The sequence below is a fragment of the Lepidothrix coronata genome, unplaced genomic scaffold, assembly GCF_001604755.1.
Source record: "Lepidothrix coronata isolate B3197 unplaced genomic scaffold, Lepidothrix_coronata-1.0 Scaffold175, whole genome shotgun sequence".
Lineage (NCBI taxonomy): Eukaryota > Metazoa > Chordata > Aves > Passeriformes > Pipridae > Lepidothrix > Lepidothrix coronata.
Genome location: NW_016690355.1, coordinates 1,717,265 through 1,737,135, shown reverse-complemented (window position 1 = coordinate 1,737,135; position 19,871 = coordinate 1,717,265). Strand labels below are relative to the sequence as shown.

The following is a 19,871-nucleotide window of genomic DNA, read 5'->3' as shown; positions in this document are numbered from 1 at the left end:
ATAGATGCTGCTTGGATTCCAGTCACTTCAGCAAATGTTTTTAGGTTTATTCATAGAAGATATACATTGAACCTTACATACAGGTCTTGGTGCAGCCTTTTTTTGATGTGGAAAGGAGATATGTGAGCGCCGGTTACTTCTATGTATTTTCACTGTATTGTTGAGGTTGTCCCATCCCATCATATAGAGATGTCCCATCCTTCCATCACTTCATAGCGAGCAATGTTTAAAGGAAATGATGCTGAGGGGAATGATTTATCAAAGGTCAACTTTTATTTGTTCAGCAGCCTGTATTTGAAAACCAGGCTTCTATGAGAATTATCACCTCATGGCATTATCTTAAAGCCAGCTACATTTTTAGGCAGCAATTTGACAAATGATTACTTACAGGTAATTGGGTTTTTAGTCATAATTCTGGCTGCATACTCTGTATCGACACTTTATGTCCTGTAAACAAGGAGGCCACTGACTTTTATTATGAATATTATTTAAATATTTTAATGAGTTTATGTGCATATATGATCAGCAGTATTGAAAGCAAGACCAATCAATTCTTCAAAGCCTCCCATAAATGTTCATGTTTAAAATGGGCACTAAATGGCACTGTATCATTAAAGGAAATTATTCAAGGAGAGTAGTGAGGACTGTTGTTAAATAAGTATGGAATAAGAATGAAAAGGAGCAAATTAGATGGTTGAAAAGCAAGATTTTAGTTGAGGAGCTTTTGTGAGGAGGCACGAAAGGGCAGCACGCCAATTAACAGATAATGTTTGGGGGAAAGGCATGACCACTTGTAACCTTGCAGACTTTGAGACTTTTGCAGAAGATGGAAGAAGTCAAGATGAAAGAAGGCTGCTCTGTAAAGACAGTTCTGTATCCCGAGAATTCTGGGACAGCGTGTTCGCTGTGAATATGTGCCTTTGTACCATGTGACAGTCCTGGCGTGTGGGAAATGTCACTGATTTAAGCAGGAGTTCCTCAAAACTTGGAATTCCCTTGTTTTCCTTCACACATTTTCTCACTTGGCTCTACCATCTACATATTTTCCCACTTGAAATGCAAAAGGTTGCTCAAATAAAATCACAGTTAATGCCTAAGAGCCGTGTAGGTGGCTTGGAGGGGTTGTGGGAGGACACAGAGCAACCTCATCCATAAACAACGGTGGAACGATGTTCCAATGTGACATTCAGCATGACTTCATTTTGGTTATAAAAACAACTGATTTCCAAGACACTGCCAGATTTTTTAGCCTTAATTCAGATCTGTTTCTGTATTAACAAAGGTTTTCTACTCTGGGATCCATAACTCTGCTCAGTTATGACTGTATAAATACTGATTGACTGAGGGGGAATTACACAGGCTTTACAGGCAGTAGCTAAATGCAGAATTTGATCCAACTGGATTTTTTCCCTTCGGCTGTAAATTGTTTGCAGTAATAAAGTGACCTGCACCCTTCTATGAGTCCCACCAGTCCCCGACCTCAGAGGTGACCCTGAGACCCAGGTTGGGCTCTTCGGTTCTTGGGCAAACAGGGCCCTTCCCGCGGGTTAACAGAATTAATGAAATATTTGACATTTATCCTAGGTTGTGTATTGTTCTGTCCTTTAGCATCACTTCATCTTTCTGGCCCTGGAAGCTTCTTGGCTGTACTGCTTCATATAAAAGATATTTAGGTTCTGTGCTGTGGGTATAAACATGGGGGTGAAAGAGCTGAGGCTTTACCCTCGGAACGCGAAGGTCTCAGCCGTCAATTTTAGTGCCTGGCTGTCTTTGGAGAAAACTAATATCTGAGGATGATGCAAAAGCTTTAGCACCTTTCTCCTGTTAAAGGGCTCGGTTAAAAAAAAAAATGTGGGAAGATGTGATAAGCAAACTGTATTTATGTTATGAGATGATTTCAAGCTAATACTCTTATGTAAAGTCACAAAAGCCAAAGCAGTGAACAAGTATTGGCTGGGAGCTCAGACCTACCTCAAGACAACTAAGAGCACTTATAGTACATTGAGTAATCGTTGGTGTTTTGAGATGGCACTGTGTTATTAAAGTAGTATGAATACTGTGAATCAGTAAAAAAAAGCCCCATTCAAGGCCAGGTTGGATGGGGCTTGGAGCAGCCTGGTCTAGTGGAAAGTGTCCCTGCCCATGGCAGAGAAGTGGAACAAAATGGTCTTTAAGGTCCCTTCCAAATCAAACCTTTCCATGATTCTGTGAAGCATCACTAACCAAAGTCAAGTTTGGCAGAGCAGCTTTGGACATTAGCTTTTCATCCACAGCCCAAAGACATGCATCCCCTTCCCTCAGCACCACCATTCCTGCAGCTTTACATGGCACATGGGCTTTTTTTTAATATTTTTTTTTTCTTTTTGCTGACTCACCCACCCGAGCCTCCCGCGAGTTTGCCTTTGCAAACTTAAAAACAAAAGAATCACCTCAGATTTTCAAGAGAAAACCCACAGCCCCAAGCGAGGCAGGAGGGAACAGGGACAGGGGCTGATGGGCGCATCCCGTGAGGCGGCTTCGCGCCTGGCGGTCAGCGCGCTGGGCGGTGCGGGGCTGTGGGGCGGTCAGGGCAGTGCGGGACAGCGTGCGGAGCTGTGCGGGGCGGTGCACGGAGATGCGCGGGGCGGTGCGAAGCGGTGCGGGGCTGTGCGGGTATTGCGTGGTTGTGCGGGGCAGTGCAGGACAGTGTGCGGGGCGGTACGTGGGGCGGTGTGCGCAGCTGTGCGGGACAGTGCGGGGTGGTGCTGGGCGCTGCAGGGCGCTGAGCGGGGTGGTGCGCGGGTGTGCGGGGCAGTGCAGGGCGGTGCGTGGCTGCACGGGGGCAGTGCAGGGCGGTACGCGGGGCAGTGCGGGGCGGTGCGCGGGGCGGTGCGGGGCGGTACGCAGGACCGTGCGGGGCGGTGCGCGGGGCGGTGCGGGGCGGTGCGCGGGGCGGAGCGCGGCTCTGCCGGCCGCCGGCGCCCCGCGCTGCCCGCTCGCTGCGTGCGGCGAGCCCAGCCGCGCTCCGCGCTCCAAAGTGCCGGCGGTGCCCGCGGCTCCTCCCGCACAGGCTCCGCCGCTCCGCACCCGCGGCCGACAGGCTCGGCTCCTGCCTCTCCTGCCTTGCTCCCGCCGCGATGTCCGCGCTGCTCCTGGCGCTGGCGATGCTCTGGGGATTACCGCCCGTCGCGGAGGCGCTGACAGCGGCAGCCCGCGGAGGTAAGGGCGCGTCCGCGGAAGGGCGCGGGGCCGCGGGACTTCCCGCCGGTGTCGGCTTCTGCCGGGGAATAAGTTTTGCTCCTCGGCACCTTGCGCGGGGCGGCCGCGGCCGCGGACCGTTCCCCTCTTCCCATCCCCTCTTTCCGCGCTGCCCTCTCCGCGCTCCCCTTGCCGCGGTCCCTGTTCGCGCTCCCTCTCCGCGCTCCCCTTGCCGCGGTCCCTGTTCGCGCTCCTTCTCCGCGCTCCCCTGGCCGCGCTCCCGCACGACTGGGCTGCGGGGCGAGCCCTCGGCGGCGACGAGTGTATGGAGGCGAGAAGCGGGATGATGTCCCGCAGTGATCTGGGTTGCCTCACCACGCACTACCCGCGGGGTGCGTTCCTGGGAACCGCCGCCGCTGTTGCGGAGCGTCCCGGTCAGGGTCGGGGCTCCCCGGACCGGTCCCGTGGCCAGGCGGCGATGGTGCCGCAGGAGCGGCGAGCGCCCTGCGCTTCCCCGAGCCTTCCAAAAGTTCCCTCCTCAGTTTTCCCCGAGTTGCCGCTCGCTCGGTCCCTGAACTTGGATTTGGGCAGCGGGGCTCGGGGGTCCCGCAGCCGCGGGGTGGGCGATCGCAGAACTTCCAGCTCTGCTTTGCTCCTCAGAAGTCTCTGATCCAGGAGGGTGGCGGTCCTCCCGCCGGAGCGGGGCTCGGGGTTTCGTGTCGCTTATTATACAGTCACCAGACCTCTCTTATTTTCCTGGGAGGTGTTTGAATTGGGTATTTTCTAAGTACAGCCCAAGTTCCCCTTCTGTGCGGCTCAGGTGCGGGAACAGCAGCGTGCTGCTCTGACTCAGGTTTTCTTACCGCTGTAGAAAACACTGCCTGTCAGAAGACTGTTTGTCGGCTTATTGTAGCCCTTCAGCTTCAAAACTGCGTGTTCCCATGAATGAGATGCCCTGGGTGGTGTTGTACCTCGTCTGTGAGGTTTTAGCTGGATTTCAGTAGAAATGTAACTCTGTAAAGCCTTGAATTCTCACTGTTAGACATTCAGCTCCTCTACATCACGTACACACCATCTCCTAAATTGTTTACTAACTGCTTACAACTCGTTCGGGTGAGTGCGGGTGTGTCTGTATAGTCGGTCTGGGATATAGATTTCTGCTTCAGCCGAAATACCAAACCTCTCCGGTCCCTTTCTCATGTATCTGTCAGAATTACACAGGTGATTCATGCTGTAAAAATGAGAAATAACTACCTATCAAAGAGAAAAGTCTTGCTGCTGCATCACAAACTTGTCTGTTTAAAACGCTGCATCACAAGGTGCAAGGATGCTGCAAGGAAATGAGGATAGTATTCCATGGAAAGGCTCTTAGGAAATCTTTTCAGTTTTCTGAAGGGTACATACGCTTTTGCTTTGGTTCACAAAGATTCGTGGTCGTGGTGGTGCTTGTTTGATGGAAAATATTTCAAGAACTTTCCATGGTATTCGCAAAATGGTCAGATTAGATTTTAGCAGCTCTAGTGTGCATCTGATCTTATGAATAAAAATCAAACTTCCAAACATTTTGTGGAATTGTTCTGGAAACTGATTTGTTGCTCTGTCTTCCTTGATAGAGATAAGTAACTGCCAATTATTCATGAATATTAATTTCTGGTATTTAAATTTTGCTTCATTTTCCCTTTGGTGCCTTTCCCCCCCCCCCCCATAGTTACCTTGCTCTGATTTAGTGTTTCACAAGAAAAAAAAAAAAAGTGCTGTCAGCCTATATTAAAATCAATCCTGTCTTAAAAGGCAGCATCCTTGTAAATCATACCAGCCCAAAAAGTGGGATAAATCAAATTTACTTAGAATCAACTAACTCATCATATCATAATGTCATGTCTTATCAAAACCGAGTGCTGCACAAATTAAGACTTAAAAGGCATTTAGTTTAAAAAAAATGTCAAGTGGTCTCAACCTAAAAGGGATTCAGGATGAGGCATCCAGAAAGGGAATTACATTTGCACATCAGATAAACTTTATGATACAGTGCAAAAATTATTGACCATACCAAGCTGATTTTCCTTTACAGGAGGAAATTCTGAGTCACTGGAGCATGCTCAGCTTAATATATGTGAAAGGCATTGAAATTTGGAATGCACTGAGGCTCGCCATTGGTAATAAGAGAATTGGGAAAATGTCATGGGTTGTGTTAATAGCAGTGTTGTGGTAGCCATGGTAATATAAAATACTAGTGAGGTGCTGTAGGGAGAGGTAACACCTTCTGTTAGACCAGTGGATAATATCAGGGGGGAAAAGAAGAGGTGGGGGGGGAACCCCACCGAACTTTGAATTATCTAAACCTTTTCTCTGCATTTGAAATACAATTAAATGCTTCCAGTCTTATCAGTTCTGTCCTCAGCCAGGTTACAGCTCCTCTAATTTTATGTATACAAAACACTGTGAAGAGAAAATGACATGGAGATGGGGAGCTGGAAATGAGATGGGAGAAGGAAGTGAGGAGTGTGATAGGATAAAGGATAAGTCCTGCAGTTGAGGTTGTGCCACTTTAAGCCATAAAGAGGTATGATTTCCTCTCCTTGTGCTTCAGTCCTCCTTTTCCTGAGGAGACTGATGGACCCAGATTCCTTGCAACAGTTGCAACTCCGTCACAGGATAACTGCAAAAAATGAATTTCAGAAGTCTGAGAGAAACCTTGCTAACAGCTCAGGAAGCTGAGAACACATTTGTTACCTGCTCTCCCCACAGACGTGCAGGGAAACTTCACAGGTCCCGTCGGTGCTCTGTGGTTGTGGTGGGCGTGTTTCTCTCCCACAGCTCTCCCCAGCCTTGGAGCTTCACCCTGGCTCCGTGCCTAGGCTCCTGCACCCCTTTTCTCTCATCCTTGTTTGGTTTTTGTGTCTCTGCTGCTGTGAACAGCGTTACATGGATCCACTGTACTAATTGGCATGATTACCTAGAGGAGATCCAAATTACATAGATGTCCCAGCTAATGGGAGCTTGATTGGATAATCCCCACAAGCGGGTGGTGTTGTCAGTGAGATGTGTCTCCACACCAGTATTAATGGGTGGCATTGCTCGTTATGAATCGACTTGCTGTCTGTGGTGGGACTGCTGCCTTGTTTGTGTCTGGTTTTGGTGTCACATCATCCCTGCCAGCAGCACTGAGCTGCGCTCTCGCTGTGGAGTCTTTCACGTGAGGTTTTAGTGTTTTGGAGCTAAAAAACCCTGTAGGTGCTGGTGTGGTGAAACAGCTCGTCAGCAAAGTCTTGCAAGAGATGCTCCTGCAAAGGGAGACTTTACAGAGGATGGGAAAATGTTGCCATATAACTTAAAACTCAAGTTCCCTGGGTGATGACGTATAACTGGGTTTTGTTATAATTTAAAAGCTGTTTTAAATAAGGAAAGACTAATCTTTGTGAATGCTACTCCTATTCAGAGTCACATACGCTTCCAAAACTTCTGTCTTCATTCCACTTAGCAGGGAATTTACTGTTTTTGCAGTGTCCTTTGACCGTATTTAAGTGAAAGCTGGAAGCAAATTACTTTGAAGTGGAATTTTCAGGCTTAAGGTTAGGCTGATGTGAGTTTGGCTTACTCACCCCTGTAGCAGAAACACAAAACAGGTAAAATAAATTTGTCTCCTTGGGATAACTGCCAATGGCCTTCATTCCCTGGTGAGGTGTCACAGCAGGTGACACTGACTACATCAAGAGGCTTTATAACTACCTTGTTATTAGTAGCTTTATTCTGGAACCCGGGTGTACCAGCACTGCTGTACTTCACCAGACTGAGATCTAGCTTGGCCATCTGTTGGAAAGTATTCTTAAAAACCCTAAAAAAGCTGTTTCTGTGCTGTACAACAGAGGTGTATGTTCCATAGCTAAGTTGGTTATGTCCTGAACCTTGGATAATAAGTATTAGTGTCTTACATGCAAAAGAGATGCCTCCAGGGTCACAGTGACTTTGCTGTTTATTTATTTACCCTAAGGAACAATATTACATAAGAACTTGCCTGTCATTGGACAGGTAAAATTACACAGGTGGGTGAAAATATATAGAGGAGTTTGGGACACTACATGGAAGGATGTGTGATAAGAGTTAATGAGAGACAGAAATTGTGGGAGATGTCCACAAGTGCAGTTTCAGTGGCTGGTTGGTTTTGTAGGCACTCAGTGGTGTGTGTATGTCCTCACACAAACCCGTGACACTTCTGGAGCCTGAGCAAGCTCTTTGTGTGGGTTTCTGTGAACAGACATGCATGTTTTCTCTTACCTGGGTTGTTCTCTCAGGTTCAGAGGTATTGAAGACCTGTAGTTTAATAAAAATGAAAGCGGTAGAGACACACAAAGTATTTAAAGGGTAAGATGCATTTCAAAGTTCAAAAGTAGGTGTTTGATGTGAAAAGACTATATGCAAACTTGTTCTGAAGCAAGCCTTTTACTAATTTATCATAGAGCTTCTGCTGATGCTCTGGCATGTTGAAGTAGCTGTCCTCCAAAGACTCGGAGAGCAGCTCTTACTTCACACAGTGCTGCTTTTGAAGTGTTCCGTGGCTGCTGCTATGTAAATCTGAGCATATGCCATACCTTTGAGGTTCATATGGACCCCGATCTTTCTGCATTTGAAGTGGCAAAACTCACATTGACTTCAGTCTGCAGATTGGAGACACGTGTGTTCCTCTAGCACCTTCTTACAGGTCTTTTTATTTGCAGTTGAAGAAAATAGGCTTCTCTTCACTGCATTGGCTCTAAGGACGTATGTCATTTTAACTCATAAATTTAGAATTGTGGCTTTCTCTAGAAATGCTGGTAATTTAGATAATAGAACATTGTTTTTGTTACAGTAGCATATTTGGAATCCCAGCATGTTGTTGCTTCTTCCTAGTTTTTTTGTATTAATCTGTTGTTTAATAGTCTTGTTCTTCAAATGCAATTAAAAATTTTTGCTTAGAGAACTCGTTTTAATTGCACTTACTCAAAACATTCTTAATGATGAACAGTGAAGATGAAAATAGCAGAACTTGGCTACTTTTATGCAAGTCATCCAGACTATTGAGTCTGTATTTAATGTCAGTTTGGGCTAAGTGTAGACATTGCAGAACTAGGTCTTATATTTGTAAGTGCAATTAGGAACTAATTGGTGTTTTTTTTAAATATAATTACTCAAATAATGACTTTACACCTTCTGTCCAACCCACTAGTTTGTTTTTTAATTAAACAAGTTGATTTTTTTCCCCTCTTAAATTATATCTATTGAAGAGATGAAAATATTTGTAAATTTATTTCAGCTAACTAGTCAGTTCTTGACCATAATGGGAAAACTTCCCAAGATGTATCAAAACATAGTGCTGTAAAGTGGTAAAAAACTTCCTTTTTAGGCAGTTGGTGAAGTGAAATAACCAGGACTTGTCCCTGTAAAATCTGTTGCCCAGCTCAGTCCTGGTCCTGCTGACAGGGCACCTTCCCCTCGTGTGTGAGAGGATGCTCCAGAGCCTCTGCAGGCTGGGGAAGGGCTGTTTCCCGTGGGTGCCAGGCTGTGTGAGAGCAGGATTGGACCTCACTAATGGAATTCCAATAAAATTCAGTCAGTGCCTTTTAATTAGATTTAATGGGAACTGGGAAGGATCATTAGAGACAAACACATGCTTTTGCCAGTAATATGTTCACTATATTATTAATCTGATTTAATTTGCAAGATCCTCGTAGCAGGAATAAGATTTTTCTCTGTACCTGGAAAGTGTTATATGGGCCTATTCTATTTTGTTATTATCTATGTCATTGCTTCCCAAGCAGTATGTAAATATAGAATTGAAATTGGGCTCTGTGTGTGGTGTTTATGAACCCTACCAATCCGAGGATGGAGCTGGATGCTGGGGAGAAGGCTGTATGTCTCTTTAGCAACCACATTTTTATTGACCATTTTGCAATAAATTGCAGTGGTGTATTAATAACAAAACACTGAAATATGTAGAGTGTGCTGCTAAGTAATAGGGCTTTTTAAAGATGATGTAATGCCAGTGTGGAAGTGAGGCATGCCTGGAGATTTTTATTTCCATTCAGTCAGAAATACAGTCTCATTCTCTGAGGCGGAAAAACAGATTAGAGTGTTACGAGTTCTAGGCATGGTACGTTGAATCCCGAAATACACTTTCCAAACCCGCCGGATGTCCCTAAACACCTCTCCCGCTGCTTCCTGCTGAGTGATGGGGCCTTCCAGAGGAGCCAAACTGTTGGAACTCAGCTTCGCTTCAGGAACAAGAATGTACCTGTTTCCTTTCCTTGGTAATATCAGTGTGTTTTGGACTATCTATTGCCTGATTGTCGGTAGGACATCCCTTGCTAACTTTTGGGCATGGCACTATTGCACAAATGTGCTTCCAGTGCAGTAGGATAAGTGCTAGAAGATAAAAGTTAAGCTTTCAGAATAATATCTGTAATTCCTCAAAGTTTTCACTACCACAGAGCTCTGTTTTTAATAGCAGTTAATAAGAGTCACTATTGTCTTCCCTCGGATGAGCAAAGAGAATGAACAGGTGCAGTTGGGGTTTTTCCAGTGATATATTGGAGTGGGAATGGACCATGTACAAGACAAATGCTGATGCAATGCTCTGCAAAGGCAGTATTTTTATGTGAGGTGTTCTGTCTAGGAGGCTGTTCTGTGAACACGTGCACACACCCCACAGAAATACCCATGTGGCTTTCATATAATGCTTTATGATTTTAATTTACTTACCTGCAAACTAGTGAAAATATCTTGTCAGCCATTTTTAAAATACAATTCTGATATTGTACAAATAGTTTGGGCTGCTTATGAGGTTCTCAGAGGCTGTGATATGGTGTAGAACACTTGGGTTTCCACCTCTCTTAACGTTCAGGAAGGTCTTTTTCGTCAAACACAGTTCTTCTGAATAATTCTAAGGCACTGGAAGTACCAAAAACCTACCATTTCTGATATGTCCATTTTCAGTGTATTTTTGTTTTTTAAGAAATGCTGCAGTGTGATTTAGTCATAAAAATACAAGTGTAAAAAAGTTACAGTAATGCAAAAAGATAATGAAAAATAGCAGTAAAGCAGTAATTTTCTAGATGATAGTTAGGTTTCCACAAAACACCTGCCTCTTTTTGCTTGCAAATACTGTGAAGATAAAAGAGGAGAGAGCAAAGTAAGTTCATTGCCAGTTGGATGCTCTTTTGCATCTGCAAACACACACTGATTTACTCAAAGTATATTGATATTTGTGTAAAACTGTGTGCTTATGAAATGAAGGTGTGTCATTTGCCAATGAGACTCTTTCTTCTCTGGAGGAGAACAGTTTTTATTTATGTTTTGCTGCGATAAACAAATAGACTTCAGGTCTGAATCTAGACCGCTGAACTCAATGGATTCTTTGTTTTGTCCTTGCTGGTTATAGAATCAGGTTGCATGTAAATGTAAGGGAACTTTAGACCATTTTATTTAAATTTCACTGGTAGCTCTTAATTAGAGGACCGTTAATTAAATTACATTTTCTGTATTGTCCCATGACTTTTATGCAAGAAATATCTATTTCTTGCGATATTTTTATTTCAGTATTTCATTTGATTTTGACAGGGTTTCTTAAACTGAACCCACTTTTATATTTCTCATGTCTAATTTCAAAACCTGTGGATCAAATGCGGGATTACTTCTCCCTTTTGAGTTTATAGTAATCCTCTAGAAGAGGATTTATTACATAAGTTATTTCTGATGAAGTTAAATTGATAATTTCTCATGTAAAATTTTGGTTTTTGCAAAGAGACCACCTTCCCATGAAGTCAGAGAACCAGAGGAAATTCCAGACAGCTCAATATGGCAAGATGTGTATGTTTTATTGCCTGGAAGTCATTAGGTTAGTTAAACCTGGTTCTGTGTAATACAGATGAAGTAATACACTGCAGGTCTTCTGGATAAAGCACTACACTTTTCGTGATGAAAAATGTATCTTGGTTTTGGAGATGTGGAAGGAATATAAAGGTTGTACCTTTTCATGCAGCACAGTGGTTCTCTATGAATGTTTGCAGACTTACCCAGGGATGAGCAGGCTTGACTTTCTTTTGAAACCTGTCTTAAAATAGCTGTTTTTCCAGCAGTATATAATAAAGTATAACTAGGGGTAGGTCAAGCCTGTGTGTTCTCCATTGCTGGTACTCATGTACCTCCTGGAGGGAAACTGTCCTGACCTCCAAGATCATAAGGAACACTCAGTTTAAAACCAAGGCTTATTTTGTGTGACTGTATTGAAGTTGGGTTTTTTGAGTTGGGATGTTTGCAGGCAGTGGGAGTTAAGGGCTGGAAGCAATGGAGGAAGGCTGCAAAATGGAATTTGTTCCTCTGGGGGCCACATTCTAAGCCAAGTGTTTTATTTTTACATTTAGATTACAGACAGAATGGTTCCTTCGTAGTAGTGTCTTATAGTAAGTAGTCTTAGGCAGAGCAATTGAGACTGCAGCATTAAATCATGTGCAAGGGAGATGAAGCAAGTCGAGACTGTGGAAGCATGAAAACCAAAGCACCGTCCCAGGCCTGCAGCTTGTTGGGTTGAATTGCTGTTATGCCTTTGGCAGAAACAAAGCAAGGCTGTGTGGGACCAAGAAAGGTGTTTTGCAGGCAGTGTCTTGGAGCCTCACCAGAGCTGCAGCAGGTGATGCTCTAGGCCTGCTGTAAGCCACTTCTGTGGGAATATGTTGTGTGTGTATACATATCTATATAAAACCTTGGATATACAGGGAGAGCCATGAAAGGTATATTGCTAAGCACAGCAAAGCCACGAGTACCAGGGCTTTTTTGAGCAGACAAAATCTTATGCCCTGACCCAAGTGGCCCATTATCACACTTCTGCAAATTGGAGCAAGCTGTTCAGGTCAGTGTGTATGTGCAGACCCTTCTGAATGAATTCCTTGGCTTGCACTTGCTGTGTTACATTTCTTTCTCTGAGTTTCCCATGGCTGTGACTTGAACAGAGTTGACAGTATACAATATTACCTATTTACTCTGTAGATTATACTCCTCTGGAGAATTGGTGTCAGCTAATCTGCCACTTCTGCGTTTTCAGAGACCTGTGAACTGCATCTCCAGTAATATCACAGGAGAGTGCCAGACCAAGGTTTCTATAATTTTCTTATTTATTTCCCTCAGATTTCCAGGCATGCATGTCCAGGTCTCTAGCCTTTGCCACTTACTTTGTCCTGTGAATAGTTTCCTTTCTGTGCAGAAATTCTCTCTGTCAATATCCAATTTTGGCGACTCTTAGGGCGGTAAGAAGTTTGAAGCAGATGGTTGTCAACAGATGATGACAAAATTCTGAAATACTGCTCTGATACAAACTGTGAGGCTCAGTATTTAAAGCACATTCAAGTGTATAAAACCTGCTTGTATTTCTAATGCCATTACTACCTTAGCTGTGGAATATTTTTGGAATAATGCATATGTTTCTTTTCTTTTTTTTTTTTTTTGAAAACAGCAGAACTCTGTATACCAATTAGTGGTGTTCAGTAATGAGTGTATGAACCATGTTATGATTTTATGTCAGAATTGTTAAATGCTCCTCGATGAAACCACATTGATTTACATTAATTGGTGGCCTGTCTTCTCCCGGTGGTGTCACACTGTGTCAAAAGTGCCTCACAAAAAGATGTAAAATAACTAAACTCACAGTGATTGCCATTCTGCTGTTGACTGGTGCTCCAAAGACTATCAGAAAAAAGCTTCAAAATTCAGGAGAACTTAATAAGTGGCTGTGAGTCTTGGGAGCGTAACTAAAAGCATTTGCATAAAATGAGCGCTGAGGAGCTGGTAGGTGGGGCACAACTCAGATCCTGCTTCTGCTAATCCAGCAACTCAAAGTAATTTAAGTGCATTAAAGGCTGTTTATGTGTCTATGAAAAGCATGATGCAAATATGCAAATTTAAGAGAGTGTCTTCCACAAGTTTATATATCTTAATGAGAAATGTCAGAGCGCAATACATCAACAGTCTGCTTTGCCCCACGGTAGCCAGTTTTTTCTAAAGATAGCACAGCATGTCCTTGGTGTGGTCCTAGGAGTAAATTAACATAGCAGAGTGCTTGCTCTTGGATTCAGCTGATGACTCTGCTGCTGATTTTGGGGAGGAAATACCTGTTTGCTGAGGGTGATCATCTCCAAATGGTCACCACTGCCTGGTTGTGAATGCATACAACTAGTTTAAAAAAAAATCTCTGTGTATCATTCCATTTGCTATCCTGTTCTATGTTGAGTGGAAAAGTTGCCTCGCCAGAGTGGAAATCGTTGAATGCTTGTATGTCATGGGACATTTCAGAAGCGTAAGCTGGTCATGGGCTTTGTGTTCATGGGCAGGCAGAGTAGTAACTCTACTGGTTTGCATCTGATTTCTCATTGTGAATTCTTATTTTGCCTCAAGTAGGATGTCTCTCTCAATTTTTCCTTTTTTTTTTTTTTTATTTCTGTATCAAATTTACAAAATCTCATGCCTGGGAAAATCCTTTACAGCTTCAGGTGACCGGGTGCTGCAGAGCTCGTCACAGAGTAGCAGCTTTTGATGATACAGGTGCCTGTTGAATGGAGGGAAATGCAGCTGCAGGGAAACAAACCAGGAGTGAATGGGGAAGGGTTATTTGTTAAATGACAGGATTATTTCATTTGATTGGGAGCAAGAAAGTCTGTGTCCAGTACCAAAAAACCCTGACAGCTTCCAAAGTGATGCTGAACCAAAAAGAGCTTATATTTCTGAACATGTGAAGAGATAAGCAGCAACATTTGCTATGTGCAAGTATTGTCTTCTATAAGCCATGGGGAAATCAACAACTCTTCTTTCTTTCTTGAAAATACAGGAGCCTTCTTGAAGCACTTGCTTTTGGGAATCAGTGTATTAGGGAAGAGTTCATGGGTGATCCGGACCTAATTTTTATAGAAATGAATGGTAGCCCATGGTGGGACTTCAGGTCTGCATGGTTGTATTTTATATTCACCTCCCTTATTCTAGACTTAAAGAATTCTTTTTTTTTTCCCTCCACTGATAAATAAGTGAAGGTTTAAAGTAACTCATCCCAACAGAAATCATTGCCACTGTAAGGAGGAAAAAAAGGAAGTCAGCAGTAGTGCAGTGATGTTTTAATAACACAAAGTAATCCCCCCATACTTCAATAATAAAGCTACGTGGGCTGCAGTCAGCTTTCCTGTTGGCACCTTCCTATTGACACCTTTCTGTCAAAAAAGATGAAGTGAAAAGTAAAATCTAACTCTGTTTCCTCTTATGTTAAATGTATTCTGCAAAGCTTTGGTGGAATACAAAGCTTGTGGACTTTGCAGACAGTGTTTGCATTTGGGACTTGTGGGAAAATTTATGTGAACTTTGTGCTGTGGAAATCGTTGCCCTTTAAAGTAATTGGTTGTATTTAACATAAGTACATACCTCAAAACTGTATTTGGTGGAGTGGTCTGATCTTTAGAGCTCCTTTGGTTTTAAAAGCAGGAGTGTATAATTATTGGTATAAACTGAGTTTTCGAAATTGGCCAGTTCAGATGTATAGATAGACTTACCATATTATTTCTGAGAAACCTGTTAGTGTTTAAAAACCAGCAGACGGAACCCAAACCCTGGCAAAGTAAGCCAGAGTGCTTTGCAGTTGTGGGCTGAAACTGTCTAATAACATAGTCCAAAAGCTCATTAATATTGATCTTCTTAATTCTCTCAATAACCTGAACATTTGTTCTGGTTACAAGAGGAATAAAAAGCAGACTAATAGGGTTTTAGATGTCAAAGACTATTGGACCACAAAACATCCAAGAGGATATCCTTCAGGAGTGAGTTGGATGTATATGTATGAATTTCATTAGCCAGTAACGATATGCATGCCTGTACCTGGGGGAGAAACACCACTTTAAACACGTACTTTTTGCCAGACCACTGGGGCTCATATACTTGGCAAGGTCAGACCTTCTACCTCTCCTTTACAGGCATTTCTGTGGAAGTGGCTGGGGCAAGGTTTTGCATAACTGGTAAATTATGTTTAATTTTGAAAGGAAAATACCTGAACAGTTGGGACTAGGTAAAGCACTTCAGGAAGGATTGAATTGTGCTCCTGCTTTTCCCATGCTGGTGGTGGAGCAGAGTTGCTCATGGTGTGTTTTTCAGGCATCAGGAATAGGGTTAATACTTGGAGCAAAGGTATACATGCATTTAAATGTGAGATATGTATTAAATTCATTCTCCTTAAAAAAAAAAAAAAGGGAGCATTTGTATTTTTATGGGTAATCCTAAGGGTTATGGAGTGGGGAAGAAACTCTCCTTTTTCCTTACCTATTTGGCCTTAGTAACCCTTTGATTGCCGGAGAATCTGATCTGAGAGACAGAAATGCCTCCTGTGCTGGAGGTGCTGGTGGTGCTGTATCTGGAGTGAGGGGTCAGGGATGGAGATCTGTGAGTTGCCTGCCTGGGCTGTGTCCTGGCTCTTCCTCAGTCTGGCCCATTCCTCTGACCTCTTTCCCTGTCAGGGCCTGGTGACCACATTCAGTTTGTGTCGTCTTTGAACCCAACAAGGAAGAAAACAGGGAGGGAAACCTGTGCTGAGCTTGGGCATGGCAATATAGCCCTTCAAGCTGAGGTTGCTGCTCTTCCCACACTCTCACAGGGTGGGTGATGCTAAACCTTGACATCCCTCTGAGGTTTTTGTGGCAGAGATTTGGAGAAGAATGGCTAGTAAATAGTCCAGGGAGGAGAAATGGTGTCCCAGGAAAGGCAAAGGTGTTGCTGAAGAAGGTAAATCTTTTCTTCCCTGGGTGCTGCGCTCTGTACAGAGGAAGAAAGGAAAGGCTCCATCAATCTTCCTCTTATTAAATTGGCACAGCTAATATATTCTGCTAAAATGTGTTCATCATGCTGTTTAAAACAGCCAGGTTAGAAATCTACTGACCATAAATGAAGATTTATTGGTTTTTGTGTCATTGGGGCACCTAATACAGGTTTGGAATACTAACTGGAATTTGTGAAAGGGGAGAAAAAAATGTTTTGGTGCCATTTAATTAACTATCTGGCCAATATTTCTGCATTTTTATTGAAAAATCTGTAAGTTGCAACTGGCTTCAGGTGCACTCTTGTACAACTCTGCCAAAGTTAGCAAATAAACACATTAAAATACGGAAAGCCTTGTACAGCTCCACGTGTATTGGATAAAATCATACCTGGAGCTGCAGAGATGGTTTGTTATAACAAACAAGCAAACCAGAATATAACACTTGCATTTTGTATATCTCTGGGTAAGCGTGGCTGTGCAGGTTAACTGAGATTACTGTTAATATGAGCAGTCCTTTCTTTTTAACTGAAATCATACCAGTAGCCTGATGTAAATAACCTATTTACTTTTACTTACTTTTATTGCTTAGTCTCTGTATTATGTTGTTGTTCTAAGTGACACTGTAAGCTGTGATCAAAATACAAGTCTTAATATTTCTACAAAAGTTTGAATCAAGTTTGTGGATTAATGCCTTACAAGATTTAATGGGAAAAAAAGGGGAAAAAAAGGTATTTTTGGAGAACTGATTTATTTAAACTTTCATATCATTTGTCCAAACAGTCTTGAGGGAGAGAGAGCACTATGGATTGTGAGTTCTGACTCTTTCTGAGATCCATAGAAGTTTAAACATGGAAGTACTGCCATGAAGGGCTCCCGGGCTTCTGCAGCTCCCTGACCTTGTGGAGATTGTGCCTGCTGTTTGGAGAGCTGCTGGTATAAAGGGAAAATAGTGATTTTGTCACTCAAGGTCAAAGCACTGATATCAAATGACTAGTTCGTGTTTTAGCTTAAACTGCTGCAGACAGCATATTATGGGCATGGAATATGTAAAGCTCACCTTTTCTGTAAGATCTACCAAAGGGGAAAAATATCTAAACCTGCCTGGTGACACATAAAATGCCATGGCAAGCAACTGTTTTGGGGACATGGAGAACAAGCTTGGAAGCATTTAAAAGACAACTTAAAGAAATCTAAAGCTGCTGAATTAACTTTATTCTCTCTCTTGGAGCTGTCAGAGCTCTTGCTCAGTCCCTCTGGTCAGGCTTCCAGCGGGAGCTCTTGGGTTGAAAGGTTAACGACTCATTTACTAAGCAGTGCAGTTTTCTTTCATTTTTCATTTACAATTATCTCTACTCCTTTAAAAAGCTGAAAGGCCCTTCCAAAACGCATTGTACTGATGCGCTGCTGCTGTCAGTTAAAGTTATTAAATCGTAGATCTTTAAAAGTGAAATCCAAATAGGCCTGAATCCATCCGGTTGCTGCACAGCCGCTCCGTCAGAAAAGTGATGAGTGTCAAATCAAGGCAACTCTGGATATCAGCAGATGTTTCTTTTTAAGGACCATAATGTTCATTTGATTCTCATTTTATGGGGATTCTGGGGGAAAGATGGACACTGAAGGAAAAGCATTAGAGATGGTGGAGTAGAGGAGTGGAGAAGAGCAGATCCTGCTGTAGGGTTGGCTGTGAGTTGTGAGGGGCTGGGGCAAGAGCTCAGTGTGAGAGCTGGAGACAATTAGGGTGAACAGTTGAGATGGTGATGCCTTCTATGTAGGGCTAATAAAAGATAAGAGAAGAGGAGCCACATCCTGAGCTGGGGTTAGATGGGTTATGGGGAGGAAAGAGGAATTGACAATAACTTGCAAATCATAGGCTTAAACACTGAAATACTGGCGGTGGTTTCAGGGAATGGAAGATGATGAGGGCAAAAGCCAAATTTTTTCGCAGCTGTTTGATATGGTTTTCGTGTTCTTTTATGGATTCCTTAAATTAGCAGTTTCACTTTTCTGGAAGCCTACTGTACTTTGACTCCTAACTGAATTAAGTCGCATTATAGATGACATCTTTCCAACAGTCGGAATACAGGTTAGTGCTCCTGAGAAGGGGGCCTTAATGAGGTTGTTTCTATGACAGCTCGGCTTCAGGCAGCACACGTGCCACTTCCACATACCCTCCCTCTCCTCAAACATTACAGCAACTTCTGTGGGTGCGTTTTAAAACTTCTCTTTCAGTGGAATTAATGGTCAGCACTTTGTATTTTGATTCTCCCAGTAATGCAGCTGAGGTTTTGACAGTGTCTACTGTTTATTTCTGCTTTTATTCCAGCAGTGCTAATAGCAGTGCATGACTTGACAAGTTAAAGAAACGATGAGGTGTTGGTTCTTTGGCAATTTCAAAGGATGCTCTGAGGACTGAGTCAAAAGATTTACAGAAAGAACAGGTGCAAGCACTACAGTGTTTACAGTGGAAATGTATGGGGTTTATACTTCTTAATTCACATCCTTCTCAATGGATAGAAATTGTTTATTATATACTATGGCAGCTGGTAGGAATACAGCAGGCATTCCCCTTGAGAGGCAGCCTTGTAGGTGGGTACAAGGATTTGCCTCTGCAGAGGAGCTGGCTGTGATCTATGTCCCTGCTTTGTGTAATGGCTCTCAGTACCTCAAAGGTGTTAAATCATGCAGTTATACTTTTCAGAAAGACTCTCAGTGTGAGCCTCAGAGGTTACTGGAGTGGCAAACGTGGGTGTAGAACCCAGCAGTCAGGGGCTGCTTCTGCTGCCCACGATGCAAAAGGTGTCAGCTGGTGGGGTGCCTGGACAGGCTCTGAGGTTGTATTTGCTTTACCACTGCTGCCTGCCTGAGTCAGGGGGCTCCCTGGACAGGAGAGAAAGAAGCTTTTCCTCTCAGAAATGAATTACTCTCATCCCTACCTTTCTCCTCTGACTTTGCTCTTGTCCAATACCAACTTCTGCACCATTAAATAAGGGTAAGGTGGTTCCAAGCCCCAGGCTTTGAACATCAGTATGGTCTAGGCTGACATGATACTAGTATCTTTTAAAAAAGGAGTAGCAAAAGTCCTAACCACTTCTTAACAGTGCTATTCCATGAAAATGTTGGGACAGTCTTTAGGAAGGATGGTGTCAGAGTAAGCTTTCAGCATTGTGAATGTTGCTCTGTTGTTGCTCGCCTACGAAATAGCAAAATGTCATGTTTGAACTCAAATGAGCAGCTATGAAATGCATTTCTGCTGCCTCAGTGTTTTCTAGTTGCTTTGTAGACACTTCTACGAAGTGTAGACACTTCTACTGGTTGCTTTGTGACTTCATTGCTGAGTCTCCTCTTCCTTCCAGGCTTTGAATGTGAGTTTTTAAATGTATGACTTTGACATACAGAAAGGAATCATAGTCAAATCTGACATGACCTATATAAATATTGTCTTAAACATTGGCCTGGGGGAAGACTTATTTCCTTCCTGTAGGTGCTTTTCTTGTTTGCTTAACTGTGAATTGTTGAAGTTGCTTCTCATCTGACGTGTGTCTGTATCCACCAGTGGGTGCTCTGCCACCTCACTACCTGTTGGAAACAAACTTCTTTATTGCTACTCATGTTGGTGAAATTAAACCCAAGTAGATGCTCAGCAACTATGTATTCAACGCTAGAAAGCATTGCCTTTTTGAAGTTATTTGGTTTAAAAGATTTTTTTTTTTTTTTTTTGCTTCTGCTTTAGAAACAGTGCACTATAAAGATCTGGATTTATTTTTTAAGTGTTTTATTGAAAGCTAAACCACCTTGGTACTAAAGAGTAAAAAGGCTGGGTATATAAATCAATGCTTCATTGTATTTATTATGCTATTTACTACTCATCCAAGTATACTAAATT

At 43.0% G+C, this 19,871-nt stretch overlaps 1 protein-coding gene across 5 annotated transcripts in view; it reads left to right on the top strand.

The window, feature by feature from the left end:
* Positions 1-3,123: 3,123 nt before the first annotated feature.
* LRP1B (LDL receptor related protein 1B) overlaps positions 3,124-19,871 on the top strand; it is a 675,815-nt gene continuing 659,067 nt past the window's right edge. For all 5 annotated transcript variants that reach the window (XM_017830208.1, XM_017830207.1, XM_017830205.1 and 2 more), the window contains exon 1: positions 3,124-3,198. In XM_017830208.1, the coding sequence (XP_017685697.1) occupies positions 3,144-3,198 (55 nt within the window). In that variant the 5' untranslated portion in view covers positions 3,124-3,143. The remainder of the gene's footprint in view (positions 3,199-19,871) is intronic.